The sequence below is a fragment of the Notechis scutatus genome, chromosome 13, assembly GCF_049901735.1.
Source record: "Notechis scutatus isolate UNSWTSFEM ecotype Mainland chromosome 13, rNotScu1.2, whole genome shotgun sequence".
NCBI classification, from domain to species: Eukaryota; Metazoa; Chordata; class Lepidosauria; order Squamata; family Elapidae; genus Notechis; species Notechis scutatus.
The window spans coordinates 2,369,138-2,383,054 of record NC_142021.1 but is presented as its reverse complement, the minus strand read 5'-3'; the positions used below and the strand labels follow the sequence as shown (position 1 = coordinate 2,383,054).

At 50.0% G+C, this 13,917-nt stretch overlaps 2 protein-coding genes across 2 annotated transcripts in view; one reads left to right on the top strand and one right to left on the bottom strand.

Annotated features, from left to right (window-relative positions):
- The first annotated feature begins 12 nt into the window (after positions 1-12).
- Positions 13-10,767, top strand: CCDC92 (coiled-coil domain containing 92). The gene is made up of 4 exons (XM_026688015.2): positions 13-244; positions 8,412-8,558; positions 9,269-9,310; positions 9,788-10,767. Exons 2-4 carry the CDS (start codon positions 8,429-8,431, stop codon positions 10,561-10,563), a joined length of 948 nt encoding a protein of 315 aa, XP_026543800.1. The 5' UTR covers positions 13-244; positions 8,412-8,428; the 3' UTR covers positions 10,564-10,767.
- A 1,530-nt stretch (positions 10,768-12,297) lies between these two features.
- Positions 12,298-13,917, bottom strand: part of DNAH10 (dynein axonemal heavy chain 10) — a 64,979-nt gene continuing 63,359 nt past the window's right edge. Inside the window, exons 78-79 of the mRNA XM_087942603.1 lie at positions 13,687-13,832; positions 12,298-12,675 (exon numbers count right to left, since the gene is read on the bottom strand). Coding sequence (XP_087798729.1) covers positions 12,529-12,675; positions 13,687-13,832 — 293 coding nt within the window. The 3' untranslated portion in view covers positions 12,298-12,528. The remainder of the gene's footprint in view (positions 12,676-13,686; positions 13,833-13,917) is intronic.

The window sequence follows — 13,917 nt, the reverse complement described above, 5'->3', positions numbered from 1 at the left end:
GGCAACGGCTGCCAGGGGAAGCGCCCAGCCGGTTGCCTTGGCAACGCGGCAGCTGTTTCGCCGCGGCTGCACCTGAGCCTCCGCGCCTGCGCAGTTCCCCTGCCCTCGACGTCACCCCGTCCCCCTCCTCCCCTCCCTCCCTCCTCCTCGTCGCTCCCATTGGGGAGCAGCGCCCCCTCCCCTCGGCCTCCCTCCCCCCGGCAGGACCGGAGCGGGGCGGGGGGAGCAGCGGCGGTGGCGGCGGGTGAGTATCAGAACACCCCCCACACACACGTTCTTCCCATCATGCACCGCGCAGAGGGGGGTTAAGGGGACGGGGGGGGGCTTTGGCAGACTCACCCCTCCCGTTCCACCCCTGGGGGGTGATGGGGAGGGACCCCAACCCCAACCTTCTTCAATGACTGAGGAAGGAGAGCCCCCCCTTAAGAGGGGAGGCAGTTGGAGGAGGGGGTGTTTTCCTGCAGGGTGAGACCCCTCCCCACATAAAGAGGGAGCCCTCCCTCTGGGAAGGCTGAGGGTAGCCCCCCCCACTAGTTGAAGACCCCCATAGGATAAGAGGGGTTAGATATGACATGTGGAGACCCCTCCCCACTTAAGGAGAGAGGACTTCCTCTGGGAAGGCTGAGAGGAGACCCACTGCTACTGAGGACCCCCCCATGGAATGACTTTTAGGGAGACCCTCACTTAAGGAGAGTGTCCCCCATTCTCTAAGGAACTTTGTGAGTGCTGCATCTATCTATCTATCTATCTATCTATCTATCTATCTATCTATCTATCTATCTATCTATCTATCCTCTAATCATTCCATCTATCTATCCATCTATCTCTTTCTGTCTATTATATCCATCCATCCATCCCTTTATTTAATCATTCCATCTATCCATCTATCTCTTTCTGTTTGTCTATGTATCTCTGTCTATTCTTTCTATCCATCCATCCTCTAATTAATCATTCCATCTATCCATCTATCTCTTTCTCTGTCGGTCTATTCTACCTACCTACCTACCTACCTACCTACTAATCCATCTATCCATCCATCTGTCCATCCATCCATCTAATCTAATCTATCTATATCATCTATCTATCATCTCTAGGTATCTGTCTATCTCTCTATTTATTTATCTACCATCTCTTATCGGTGTACAGGTAGTCCTTGACTTACAGTGGTTCACTTAGCGACCATTCGATGCTACACTTCACACTTAACGACTGTTGCAGCCTCCCCATGGTCATGCGATCAAAATTTGGCCCGCTTGGCAACTGACTTAGTTGCAGCGTCCTGGTGTTCGTGTGTGTGTGTGTGTGTGTGTGTGTGTGTCTGTGTGTGTCTGTGTGTGTCTGTGTGTGTGTGAGAGAGAGAGAGAGAGAGACCTTCTGACAAGCCAGAAGGGGGGAGCCAGATTCATTTAACAACAACCGCATGATTAACTTAACAACAGAAGGGATCCACACATTCACAGGTCGTAAAACGGGGCCAAAACTCCCTGAAGAAATGCCTCATTGCCTCGACAACATAAAATTGGGGTTGTTAAGTTGAGGACCCCCCTCCCCTCCCCCCCCCCCATGAATCTAATTCCACCTTCCAGGTTCCCCTGCCTTTCCCCTCTGGCTTCAAAACCCGCCTTGTGCACAGAATATAATTCTTTTATTAGCTGCTGTTTTGTTTCTTGTTCTAATCTTCTTTTAACTGGAAGAATCAATCTGGGTTTCTCTTTAGAGAAAGGAAGGGCTCAGTACCCACGAGGAGGACCCCTCCCCTACCCCTACACACACACACACACACTTTCCTTTGCAGCGGATTGTGGCATGGTTGGGATGCTCCTTCCCCCCCCTTCACCCTCCTGGAGATGATAGCAACCAGACCCAAGTCCATCTTCTCCCTAGAATAGCGCCCCTCCCTTTGGTCTCTCCCCCCACCCACCCACCCACCCACCCACCCCCTCCCACCTCACAAGCTAGCTAGTTAGCTGTCTGGCTGTCTGATCTCCTCCATGAAGGTGGGACATCATCAGGATGGGAGGGTCTCCCCGCTTTTGTTAACCCCTGGATGGAAAATGTGCTGGGGAGTGGGCTGTGCTGCTGAGCCTTTAGCCAGGGGCTGGGAAAAGGGGTGATTTAGGAAAGCCCCCAAGGGTGGATCCTTCAACTTCCCTTGCCTGCATTGCAGGTGGGAAAAAAAAAAGAGAGAGACTGTGTCTTTTTTTGCAGTGGGGGGACTGTGTGTGTGTGTGTGTGTGTGATACGTGAGCAAACAAAAACGGCTTTCCTTTCGCTTCCTTCTTTACGCAGCAGGGTTGCGCTCCGGGGGTGTGTTAACACTGCAGTCCGGTGGTACTGAATGGACCACGCCATCTCCCATCCTCGAGAAGCTTTGGGGGCGGTGTAAATCAGGGACAGGGATTTTGGAACATGCTCGTGTAAGGGGTGAGTTTGTCAAAGGGCTACTTTTTATGGTGCTTTGTGTGTGTTTTTTGTTTTTTTCTTAATTTTTATTTTAGGGGGGAAAGGCTGCGTATTTGGGAGCGTATTGGATCGGGCGGGTGTCTCTGGATCCAAATTGTGAGGCTTTACTCCAAAAACTGAACGGCACGACTGGTAGTTTTTTGGCGGGGGGGTCTTGGTGGCTGTTTGTTGTCCGTTTGCAAAAATTAGGCAGCTGTGCCTTGAGGGAGGGGTTGCCTGCGTTAAAGTTAGGGGGTGCCATGAAAACATGAAATATTAACTCTCTATTCGGTCTGGGAACTTTGCATGAATAATCTCCCCCCCCCTGGCATTTGCACAGTCTACCTTTTGAATGCATGGTTTGAACCTTTCTCTTCCTTCGAAGGCTGTTACTTTTTTTTAAGCCGGGTCCGGCTGGGGCGGAACTTAAATATCATGGCTATGAAGGGCTGAATGGTTGGCAGGCAGTTGTGAGTCCCGGTGGCTGAGACCAGATTCTGCCCTTTTGAGATGTTGTAAAAAGGACCGAAAACTGCACCACAGCAGGAATAAAACTGCTCAGGTTTATTTTCTCTAGAGGAATTCCGCCCTTTTTCTCGATAGGAGAGGGACGAAGCTTGCCAACTTCCAGAAAGTTAGAAGATGGCGTTGAAAGGGGGCATTTCTTGCAGAATTGTGGCCTTAAAGCGTCTAAGTAAGCGTGTCGGTAATGCCGGTGAACTTTGCCACCTTTGCGCTGATTTTACAATATTTAATTGGATTAAGCCAGATGGTGTCACCGCTTGTTTGTCTGAAACCACTAATATTTCAGTGAGCAATTAACAGCGAATGCACCCATTGGCATTCACACAAGACTGATGGATAGCATGGGGCACTGCCCAAGCCGGTGTATTCTTTTAGGCCTGCTGTTTGGATTGGATTAATTAGAAAAAAATCTATGGCTCTCAAGTCAAGAGTCTCCGTAAAAGGGGAATTGTTTCTTGTAAGAGCTGGAAGCAAAACTTTTGGTCTCTTTCTCTGGTTTGAGAGGTTTGGTCTTTTACTGCAATGCACAGTCCAAAAAATTATTATTATTATTATTATTTTGCAGCTGGGTCTCGCTAAGCATCATATCGTCGGCTTTCCAAGACTCAGCCCTGGAAAGCCGTCTGCCATGCCTTATTTCCATCAGCCCACTTGCTACCATGGGGTGGTTATTATTTGATTTCTAAAGCCGCCCATCTTGGTTAAGTGATGATGGTTTTGGAGATCTGGGTGGGGTCCAGCAATCGAACATCAGATTGGGAGAGCTAGACTTTTGACCACGTCCCTGTTCTTGTTCTAACTGGACTTGTTGATCCTGCCAAATAGCCCAGTTTGTTGGCCTTTGCCAAAATCTTGTCTGCACTATGCTGTAAGTTGGTGGCGAGTTGCCACGCCGTGCCGGGAGCTGCCAGTTTGGGAGCCGTGGCCCAACCGGGGTGGGTTTAGGGCTTGTCCGTTATTTCCAGAAAGCGTTTGCAAAAAAGGCAGGTGAGGTTAGCCCATCCTTTGGTCGTGTGCTGGCTGCGACGTCCTCCTCATTGTTTCTCCCTTTCCTGCTCCATCACTGCCTTGTCACAGGGGCCTAAAAATAACTCTGCAGAGACATTAAGGGCCAAGAGACATCCGCAGGTTGGCTGGAAGGGAACCAGAGCAGCCTGTCTGGAAAATTAGGATGGGAGAAGAAGAGCAGACGGGTGTGTGATGGAACGAGCCTTCGCATTCAAAAAAAGGAAAAAGGACAGTTGGCCTCAGGATCATTTATTACAGCTTTTGGGAAGAGCTGGAACGTCAAGATTTCTTAGCATCGTGTGTATGTGTCTGCCTGTCTGTCTGTCTGGATTCCGGCCACCTCAATTTGTCTGACGACTTTAAGTTGGGTTACTGACTTGGTCCATTTCTCTGGATCTGCACAATTCAGTAACACAAGAGTTGGAAGGTTCCTTGGAGGTCATCTAGTCCAACCCCCCTGTTGTGCAGGAGACCTATGCTATTTCTGATAAATGGCTGTCCAGTTTCTTCTTAAAAGCTTCCAGTGATGGAGCACCCACAACTTCTGGTGGCAAGCAGTTCCCCTGGTTAATTGTCCTCCCTGTTAGGAAGTCTCTCCTTAATTCCAGGTTGCTTCTCTCCTTGATCGGTTTCCATCCATTGCTTCTTGTCTGGCCTTCTGGTGCTCTGGAGAATAAGTTGGGAGCGCCTCTTCTCTGTGGCAGCCCCTCAAATACTAAAATACTGCTATCACCTCACCTTGAACCATCCTGAATGAAGGCTGTGTGTTGGGCTTAAAGATCAGCTGGGCTGCAAAAGAACCACACAAATTAACACTAGCCAAGTTTGGTGTGTTGTGCGTTGCCTGTTCTAGGTCTTTGGTTAGCAGGTTGTGTGAAGACAACGAGCTTTGAGAACCCGTTGGTTTCTTTTCCAGTTTCCAGCTAGTTAGGACCACCATCTGCAGTGGACCATAATTTGCAAGACGCAAACTAATTGCAGGCTTCAATCCTTGTTCTTTGTCTTTTCTCTACTCCCCTGCAAGTTTCTTAGTTCTTTAGTTATGACTCCTGCAACTGAGATTGTTCTTTCATCCTTGGCAATTGAGCTAATTAGAGAGGGACAGATAATGGCGGTGATTAGATGGTGAACAAAACAACCCCAACTATGTTTTCCACGCTGCAGGGTGGAGTCTCTAGGTTGGTGTTTCTCAACGCTTGGGGCCATTCTGGTTCAGACATCGATTGAGAATGTTTCAAGTATAATTCAGTTCAGAAAAGGGACATTGGAGGTCTTCTAGTCCAACCCCTGCTCAAGCAGGAGACGCCATACAATTTGAGACAAGTGGCTGTCCAGTCTCTGCTTAAAAGCCTCCAGTGATGAAGCGCCCAAAACTTCTGGAGCCAAATTAATTTTCCTCACAGTTAGGAAGTTTCTCCTTAGTTCCAGATTGCTTCTCACCTTGATTAGTTTCCATCGTTTCTTGTCCTGCCTTCTGGTGCTTTGGAGAATAATTTGACCCCCCTCTTCTTTTGTGGCAGCCCCTCAAATACTGGAATAGTTCTATCATGTCTCCCCTAGTCCTTCTTTTCTCTAGATTGGCCAAACCCAAATACTGCAACCGTTCTTCATATGTTTTAGTCTCCAGGCCTTTAATCATCTTAGCTGCTCTTCTCTGCATTTTTTTTCCAAAGCCTCGGCATCTTTTCTTGCAACGTGGTGACCAAAACTGGGTGCCTCATTCCAGGTGTGGCCTTACTAAAGGCCGTCTAAAGCAGTTCTAATTCTTCACGCGGTTTTGATTCCATGCCTCGGTTTATACCCCCCAGGATCGTGTTAGCTTTTGTGGCGGCTGCCGCAGCCAAGTTTTAAAAAATAATTCTCAAGCCCAAATGCTAGTGGCACTCCTCTTCCCTGCAGGCTCTGGGCTTTTGTAAAGAAAAACAAAACCACAGGGAATCACCTTGGGTTCTCCTACACCTTCCGAGTTGGCCTCGGACGGAGCTGAAGTAGAAAGGTCAGCATCGACCTACATTACATTCCTACAAGATTCATTAGTTAACTATTTGCAGGAGCAGAGAAGGAGCACTGGGTAGCAGCGTGTCCTGGAAACGTTGCCGAGATAATGGATGAAGTCACCGGTCTGCCAAGGAGCGCCTTTTATACTTCGCGGAGAATCAATCTTAAAAACTGAGATCATATGACTTGCATAAAGCAGATTCTCTTCCCTTCCCTTCCCTCCAGCTTACAGAGCCACTCTCGCCTCTGATGGGCGAGTCACGCCATGCTGTGCTTTGTCACCTGATTTTTATTTTTATTTTTTTGGGGGGTGGGTGGGGGTTGGAGGCAGAGGGGAATATTCATTAGCGGAGGCAGTAAAGCTTTTGGCTCTGCAGACGAGGTTGCTTTGTTCCAGACAGATAATGTCAGTGAGAAATGTGGGATGGGGTCTGGGAAAAACAGGGAGGTCTCCGTGGAGAGCTAATTTCTTCCTTGTGACCAAGGATCCTCACTTGGGGGTGACAGGACAGCAGTCTTCCAATATCTGAGGGGCTGCCCCAAAGAAGAGGGGGTCAAACCTATTCTCCAAGGCACCTCAAAGGCAGGACAAGAAGCAACGGATGGGAACTAATCAAGGATAGAAGCAACCTAGAAGTAAGGAGGAATTTCCTAACGGTGAACAATTAACCAGTGAAATTAACAATTAACCAGTGAAACTGCTTATCCTCCAACGTTAAGAGGCTTTTAAGAAGAGATTGGACAGCCATTTGTCTGGAATGGTCTAGGGAGCCGAACTAGAAGGTCCCTTCCAACTCTGCCAATGTTGCTATTCTGTGTTTCTGTTAAGGGCTGTTCCAACTTCTTCCAGGTCTCGTGTTCCTCTTTGGAGAACCACGTCCTTGCCTTCAAAATACCCTCTTGATGGAGGTCTCTTGATAGACACGGTTCAAACTACTTGGGAGTGTCAGGGTTTAGCCAACGCTCTAAACCAGCCCCTGAGGATCTCCAGTCTCTGTTGTGTCAAAAGAAAGGATTGTCATGGGTGGATGTGAGATCTCCATCAGCCTGGTGGCATCTCAGCTGGCTTTGGAGGTGGTTTGGGCAGCTCAGGTGTCACCCCAGGGGCCTCGGTGTCTCCATCCTTGCATTCAAGGACACAAAATCCTGGCAAGAGAGTGGCTGGAATTATAGCAATAGCCATAGCCCTTAGACTTATATACCGCTTTCCAGTGCTTTCCAGCCCTTTCTAAGATGAGAGAGAAGGAAGGGAAGGAAAGAAGGAAAGGAAAGGAAAGGAAAGGAAAGGAAAGGAAAGGAAAGGAAAGGAAAGGAAAGGAAAGGAAAGGAAAGAAGGAAGGAAGGAAGGAAGGAAGGAAGGAAGGAAGGAAGGAAGGAAGGAAGGAAGGAAGGAAGGAAGGAAGGAAGGAAGGGGAAGAGCAAAGCACTAGCGCTTAGACTTATATACCACTTTATAGCGCTTTCCAGCCCTGTCTAAGCAGTTTACAGAGTCAGCAATCTGGATCCTCGGAAGGACGGAAGGCCGAGTCAACCTTGAGCCTGGTGGGATTTGAACTACCCAAATTGCAGGCAGCCCATAGTCAGCAGAAGTAGCCTGCAGTTCTGCACTCTCGCCACTGTGCCACCGCGGCTCTTACTATAACGTTCACTCCCTGGAGGTGATGTTGACATCCAGACACACTCAGGAGGTGACCTAGAGACGTCTTCAGTTCCAGAAACTTCCTTGCAGGGGTCTACGGAAGAAAAGGAGCTTTTTCCAAAAGGCAACCAGACTTTCTTGGGGGTTTTCGCTTCTCATCCGAAGAAGCTTCTTCAGTTCCTTGCAGGGCCCGGCCATTCCTTCCGGGCGGATTTTGCTGGCCTGATGAATGTTGGTTCGCTCTTCTGAAGAGGAGGAGGAGGAAGAGGGGATGAGAACCCCAAGGGCCCCTGGGGCAGCCGGTTCCTTCTCCGAATCCCACAAGACAAAGTCTCTCTCTCTCTCTCTCTGGGGTGCCAATTCCATAAATAGGTGACTCCAACCGAGGAGCACCCGGTGGCATCTTCCCCCGGCCCTCCCCCCTCCCTCCCTCCCTCCCTCCCTCTCACCCATTGTGACCACACAGTCATCCCAAGCAGACGGAGAGTTCTACAGGTGGTGAGCTCCCACTGAAATATCAGTGATGGTAAAAGGAGGGAAGGATCCTTCCCAATTTCCAACTTCCGGGCTCTCCGTGGACCCTGGCAGGCGGCCCATGTGGCCTTCTCCAACCTTTTCGTAGGGTGGCGCCGACCGTCTCCCCACCGTCACCCCCGGTGGCTTCACTCCCGATCTCCCTCCTTGCTGAGCGATCCCTTCCGTGTCATCTAAAGGTGCGCTCCCTCCTTCCCTCCCTCCTTCCTTCCTTCCCGTCTTCCCTCTCTCCTCCTCCTCCCCCCCTTTCTTTCCCTCCCTCCAGATTTGCTGGATGCCAGGATGGCAGCGTCGAACCTGGAGAACCAGCTGCACAGCGCCCAAAAGAATTTGCTTTTCCTGCAGAGGCAGCATGCAGACACCCTTAAGGGGCTGCACACCGAAATACGACGCCTGCAGCAACACTGCACAGGTACCCGGGGGGAAAACGGGGAGAGAAGAAAAGCTGGCTTGGCGGCAGGGTTCCTCAAAGGTAGTCCTCGACTTACGGCCACCATCGAGCCCAACCTTGCCGTTGCTAAGCGAGACATTGGGTTCAGCTAGCTTTGCCCCCCGTGTTACGACTATGAGTTAGTAACCCAGTTGTTAAGTGAATCTGGCTTCCCCCTTGACTTTGGTTGTTGGTGGGAATCTCGTGACTCGGTTGCCAAGTGTTTGAATTGTGCCGCAAAGGTCGTAACTGTGGAAAAAAATGGTCGTAAGTCACCTTTTCCGGGGCCGCTGTTAACTTTGGTCACTAAATGAACTTGTTGTTAAGTTGAGGACTACCTGCCTTTCCTGGCTGGGGAATTCTGGGAATGGAAGTCCACCCATCTTGAAAGATAACACACTGGGCTGTTATTGTTTTAATTCTTTGGGGGGTCAGAGGGAGCTTCTGTTAACCGCTGAGAGCATCTACAGATAAGTGGATAAACGTGTCATATATAAAGGTGGTTTCCCAGTGTGGAGATTGGTTACTCTGCAAGTCAGCGGTCATAAAAGTGGTGTCGGTTTTCTGGAAAGGCTGGTTAAATTCTCTGGGTTGCGTTTATTATGAGCTGTCCGGTTTTGCCCAGGAAGATTCAGCCAAGAGAGAGAGAGAAAAAGTTTCTGAAATATCTTAACTCTTGTCTGTTTTTTCAGATCTGACCTACGAGTTGACTCTCAAAAGCTCAGACTTGACAGGTGAGGCATCTGAACGCATTCGCGTACACCTTCCTTCCGTACTTAAGGTATTCTTCAAACGTCGTGGAAGGGGCATGTCATGCCCCTGTGGGAGTCTGATTCTAAGGGGGAGGTTGAGCAGCTGACAGGGAGTGGGAATGTGGCTCTGGTGGCTGTGGAGGAAACTGGGGAATTCAGGGGAAGACCCAGGCCCACCCCCTCTTCATCCTAGGGCATGCAGGGAGGAACAGAGAAAGGAGCAACATGGGTTACTGGGGAGAAAAGGGCCCTGATTCCTTTCATTAGCTGCAGCTGGGAAAACAGGATTTCCAAAGGGCGTTTTTGCACAGCACCTTGCTGGAAGCAAAGCGTGAATTATTTTGGTTTGTCAAGTCTTATCTGGGTTCTTTGCTCGCTTCATGGAATGTTGATCCCGTCCCGGATCTCTTTTGAAATCAAACCCTCTTTCTCTCCTCCCTTTTTATTTTCCTTTTCCAGAAAATGGGATTTCGAGGAGCGAAGAGCTCCGAAGGAAATGTGAAGAACTGGAGGCCCAGCTCAAAGTGAAGGAGGTGGAAAACAACGAGTTATTGAAAGAGCTCGAGCAGAAAAACGCCATGATCGCAGTGCTGGAGAACACCATCAAGGAACGGGAGAAGAAATACTTGGAAGAGTTAAAGATGAAAAGCCATAAGTTGAACATGCTCTCCAGCGAACTGGAGCAGCGGGCCAGCACCATCGCCTACCTGACCTCCCAGCTCCATGCCACCAAGAAAAAACTCATGTCCAGCGGGACGTCGGACAGCTCGCCCTCTGGAAGCCCCGTGCTTTCCGGCTACAAACCCGCTCCTCCCAAAGAGAAGCTTCCGGAAACCCCGCGGCGCCGGATGAAGAAGAGCCTGTCCACGCCGCTCAATCCCGAATTCGAGGAGGCCTACCGATTAGGCTCAGAGAGCCGCAAGCTGCTGCTGCGGGAGCCAGTGGACGCCATGCCTGACCCCACACCCTTCTTACTGGCCAGGGAGTCCACCGAGCTGCACCTTCTGAAGGAGAGGCCTTTAGTCATCCCACCCATCCCGTCCGAGCGCATGTCATCCGAGCCCCACAGCCCGGCCCGGGAGAGGCAGCACAAGAGCCACGTCGGGGTAGCCCACCGTATCCACCACGTCCCTCCCACCCAGCCCCAGCCGCCCGAGGTGGAGACGCTGGCCGTGGACCAGGTGAACGGAAGCAAAATGGTTTGCAAGCATTCGGGGACGGATCGGACTGTTTGAACCCGGGCGCTTGGAGGGGACTCTCGGTGGTCAGCAGAGGGCTGGGCTGCACCCCCGCCTCCCTCCCTCCCTCTTCCGAGCGCCCCCCTCCTCTCTCCCCCCTCCCCCCCACGTGCATGCCAAAATCTTTCCAGAACTAGAGTCACTTCTTCCTCACCTGTACCTATTGCAGAGTTATCTACCTAATGAAACGCTGTAGCCAAACTCAGGTGTGTCTGCCTGAATTGCTTGCTTCTGATGCGCCTTACATTTATTCGGGGCGCGTCCCGAGGGAGGGGGGCCACCATGCCTGGCCAGCCCTCCATAGCCCCAACGAAGACCGCCAGCTCACCATCAGCCCCGCCGCGCACTGTGTATCGGCTCCTTAAAGCCTTCCCTAATCTGCCACTTTGCACAGTCGTGATAAATTCTTATTTTTTTGAGGGGGATGGGTGGGCAGCTTGGACCCCCACAGGGGTGCCGGGGGGTGGTGGTGTTAGGAAGGAAGTGCAGCCGAAGGAGAGAAACACCCCCTCCCCAAATTCTGTCCACCTTTCCAGAATGTGATCTTGGTCACCATGTTCCTTTTTTTCTTTGTTCACGTTTTTATCAACTAACCGACTAAAATCCCAACAAACTCCTTTATTTTGCTAATCTTGGCTGAGCTTGTCTGTGTCCTTTGTTGGGGAGGGGGTGTGTGGAGGAGGAGCGGAGGGAGGGGAGCGGAAGTGGGTGGAGGGGAAGAGCGGGAGCCCAACGTGGTACAGTGGAAGGGGTCTCTGTTGGGAGATGGATAATCCAGCAACCATTGTGTGTGGGGGGGGGCATTACAAGGGACTTCTGAAGGCCAGCTTGTGTCCTCAGTTGGAGGGGCTACAACCTGGTCGTTTTGAAATTCAGGTTGGAGGATAGGAATCACCAAAGTCAGAAGGGGCCTTGGAGTCCAACCCCCAGCCCAAGCAGGAGACCCTACATCAGGGGTCTTCCAACTTGACAGCTTTAAGACTTGTGGACTTCCAACTCCCAGAATTCCTCCTCCAGCCATGTTAGCTCAGGAATTCTGGGAGTTGAAGTCCACAAGTCTTAAATGTGCCAAGTTTGGAGACTCTTGGTCTGGAGGAATAAGATTATTCTACTTTTCAACATAAGCTTATGATATTCCTTTTCTAGTGGATTTGTTAAAAAATGTTTAATCAGGGTTTCTCACTCTTGACAATTTGAAGACCTGCGAACTTCAACTCCCAGAATTCCCCAGCCAGCATCTGGGAGCTGAAGTTCGCAGGTCTTCAAATTGCCAAGAGTGAGAAACCCTGACAGGTATTTAATGAAGGATAAAGGCACTACCTTTGAAGAGGATACCATTTTAAAATGCATGGCATTAACCAGCATCAATTTAGAACCTTCCTGCTTGTTTCTGGGTCAAATTTTACAGCCAAGCGTCCAAGAATTTGGGAGAATGCACCGTGAAATTAAAAAAAATGCACTTAACCTTTCTTACAGATTAAGGAGACAATTTTTACTGGTGTGATTTCACTAGACGGGGTTTAAAATTGCATCCACAAAGAGAAAAATTGGCCCAAAAAAGGACCAAATAAATCCATTTTCAAGGCCGGCAGACAAGTTAATCCGCTGTAGGCAATTTGTGGAACTGTATCAAGTCACATATTTATTTTGGGGACAATAATAAATACGTTAAACCTTCCTGGTTGCCACCTTAGCTTTAGAACCCGCCCAACTACATCTTTTATATCAAACACATTTGCAAAACTATTTATTGATATAAAGTGCAATATATAAATTTTAAAAAAGATAAGAAAGAACAAAAAACAGCAACTGAGAATTAAACGAACCTCCAAAAAGGTAAGGTTGCAACCCGGAAGCCTCCAGTGGCCAGAGCAAGGAAGGCTGGGTTTTTCAACTGTCTTCTTTCTTCGCCTCTTTCCCAAAAAATTGGTTAACGGAGCTACGGCATGGCTGCACCGAGGCTCAATCGGCATTTAAGGTGAGGCAAACCCCTTGGAGGACCCAGTGAGAGAGATGCCTTGTGGTAAACAGATCGGCTTCAAATACCAATCCAACTCCCATAGCGTTTCTCCGCATGGAGGTCGTGTAAACTGGCGTCCGGAAAGTGTTCTGAAAAAAACAAAACAAAAAACCCCAAAACCACCACGAGGTCCCTGTTAAAAAAGCAGACAAACGCAGAAGGGAATAATTGGAGCTCAGGGGTTGAACTGGGGGAGTCCTGGGTGCTCTCTGAGCTTGGTGGTTTTCTTGCAGACGTTTCATGACCCAACTAGGTAGCATTATCAGTACGAGAAGAGAGTGGAATTTGCAAAGAGGAGGAGGAGGAGGAAAAAGAGAATAAGAGAAAGGAGAATGGGAAAGAGAACTCTGGGGTCCTTGGCGCTCTCTGAGCTGGGCGGTTTTCTTGCAGACGTTTCATGACCCAACTAGGGAACATCATCAGTGCTAGAAGGGAATGAAGCTTTTGGAAATGAGGAGGAGGAGGAGGAGGAGGAGGAGATGACTGTGGGATCTTTAGTGCTCTCAGTGCTTGGTGGTTTTCTTGCAGACCTTTCATGACCCAACTAGGGAACATCATCAGTGCTAGAAGGGAGTGGGGGGTTTGCAGGGAGGCGGAGGAGGAGGACTGTGGCATCCTTGATGCTCTCTGAGCTTGATGGTTTTCTTAAAGACGTTTCATGACCCAACTAGGGAACATCATCAGTGCTAGAAGGGAGTGGGGGGTTGCTCTGTTTATATACAAGCAATACACAACACTCCAATCAAGGAACTAATGCCACAAACTGTAAACAGCAGCCTAATCAAAGGGCCAACAATATCGCTCCCACCTACACTGACAGGGCAAGGCTCCTGTGTATAAACAGAGACCAAACCCCGCTCCCCCTAGCACTGACAATGTTACCTTGTAGGGTCACGAAACGTCTCCAAGAAACCCGCCGAACTCGAAGAGCACCAAGGACCCCGCAGTAGCCGTACCACATGCCCAACCAGGTGCCCATTGATGACCAGGTGGAAAGAGAAGGCTGTCCCTGTCTGGGAAGGACTGTCCTGCCTCTCTCTCTCACACACACACACCCCAAATCGAAAACTCAACCGCCAGCTGGCGACCTCTGCTCGTACCTGCAGCTTGAGCCGGTGGGCCTCAATGGGGATGATCTTCAGGATGGGCAAATCCACCACCAGCACTTTGGGCTTGCTGCGGGTGAGGCAGCCGTTGTCCAGATCCCAGTCGGCCCCCTCCAGGTACAGGCCGGAGACAAAACACCCTGGGGAGAGGAGAAGGGAGGCGCCCAGCCCCAAGACGGGATCCTCAGCTGCCTCGCATTTTAGAAATCACACACACACACACAC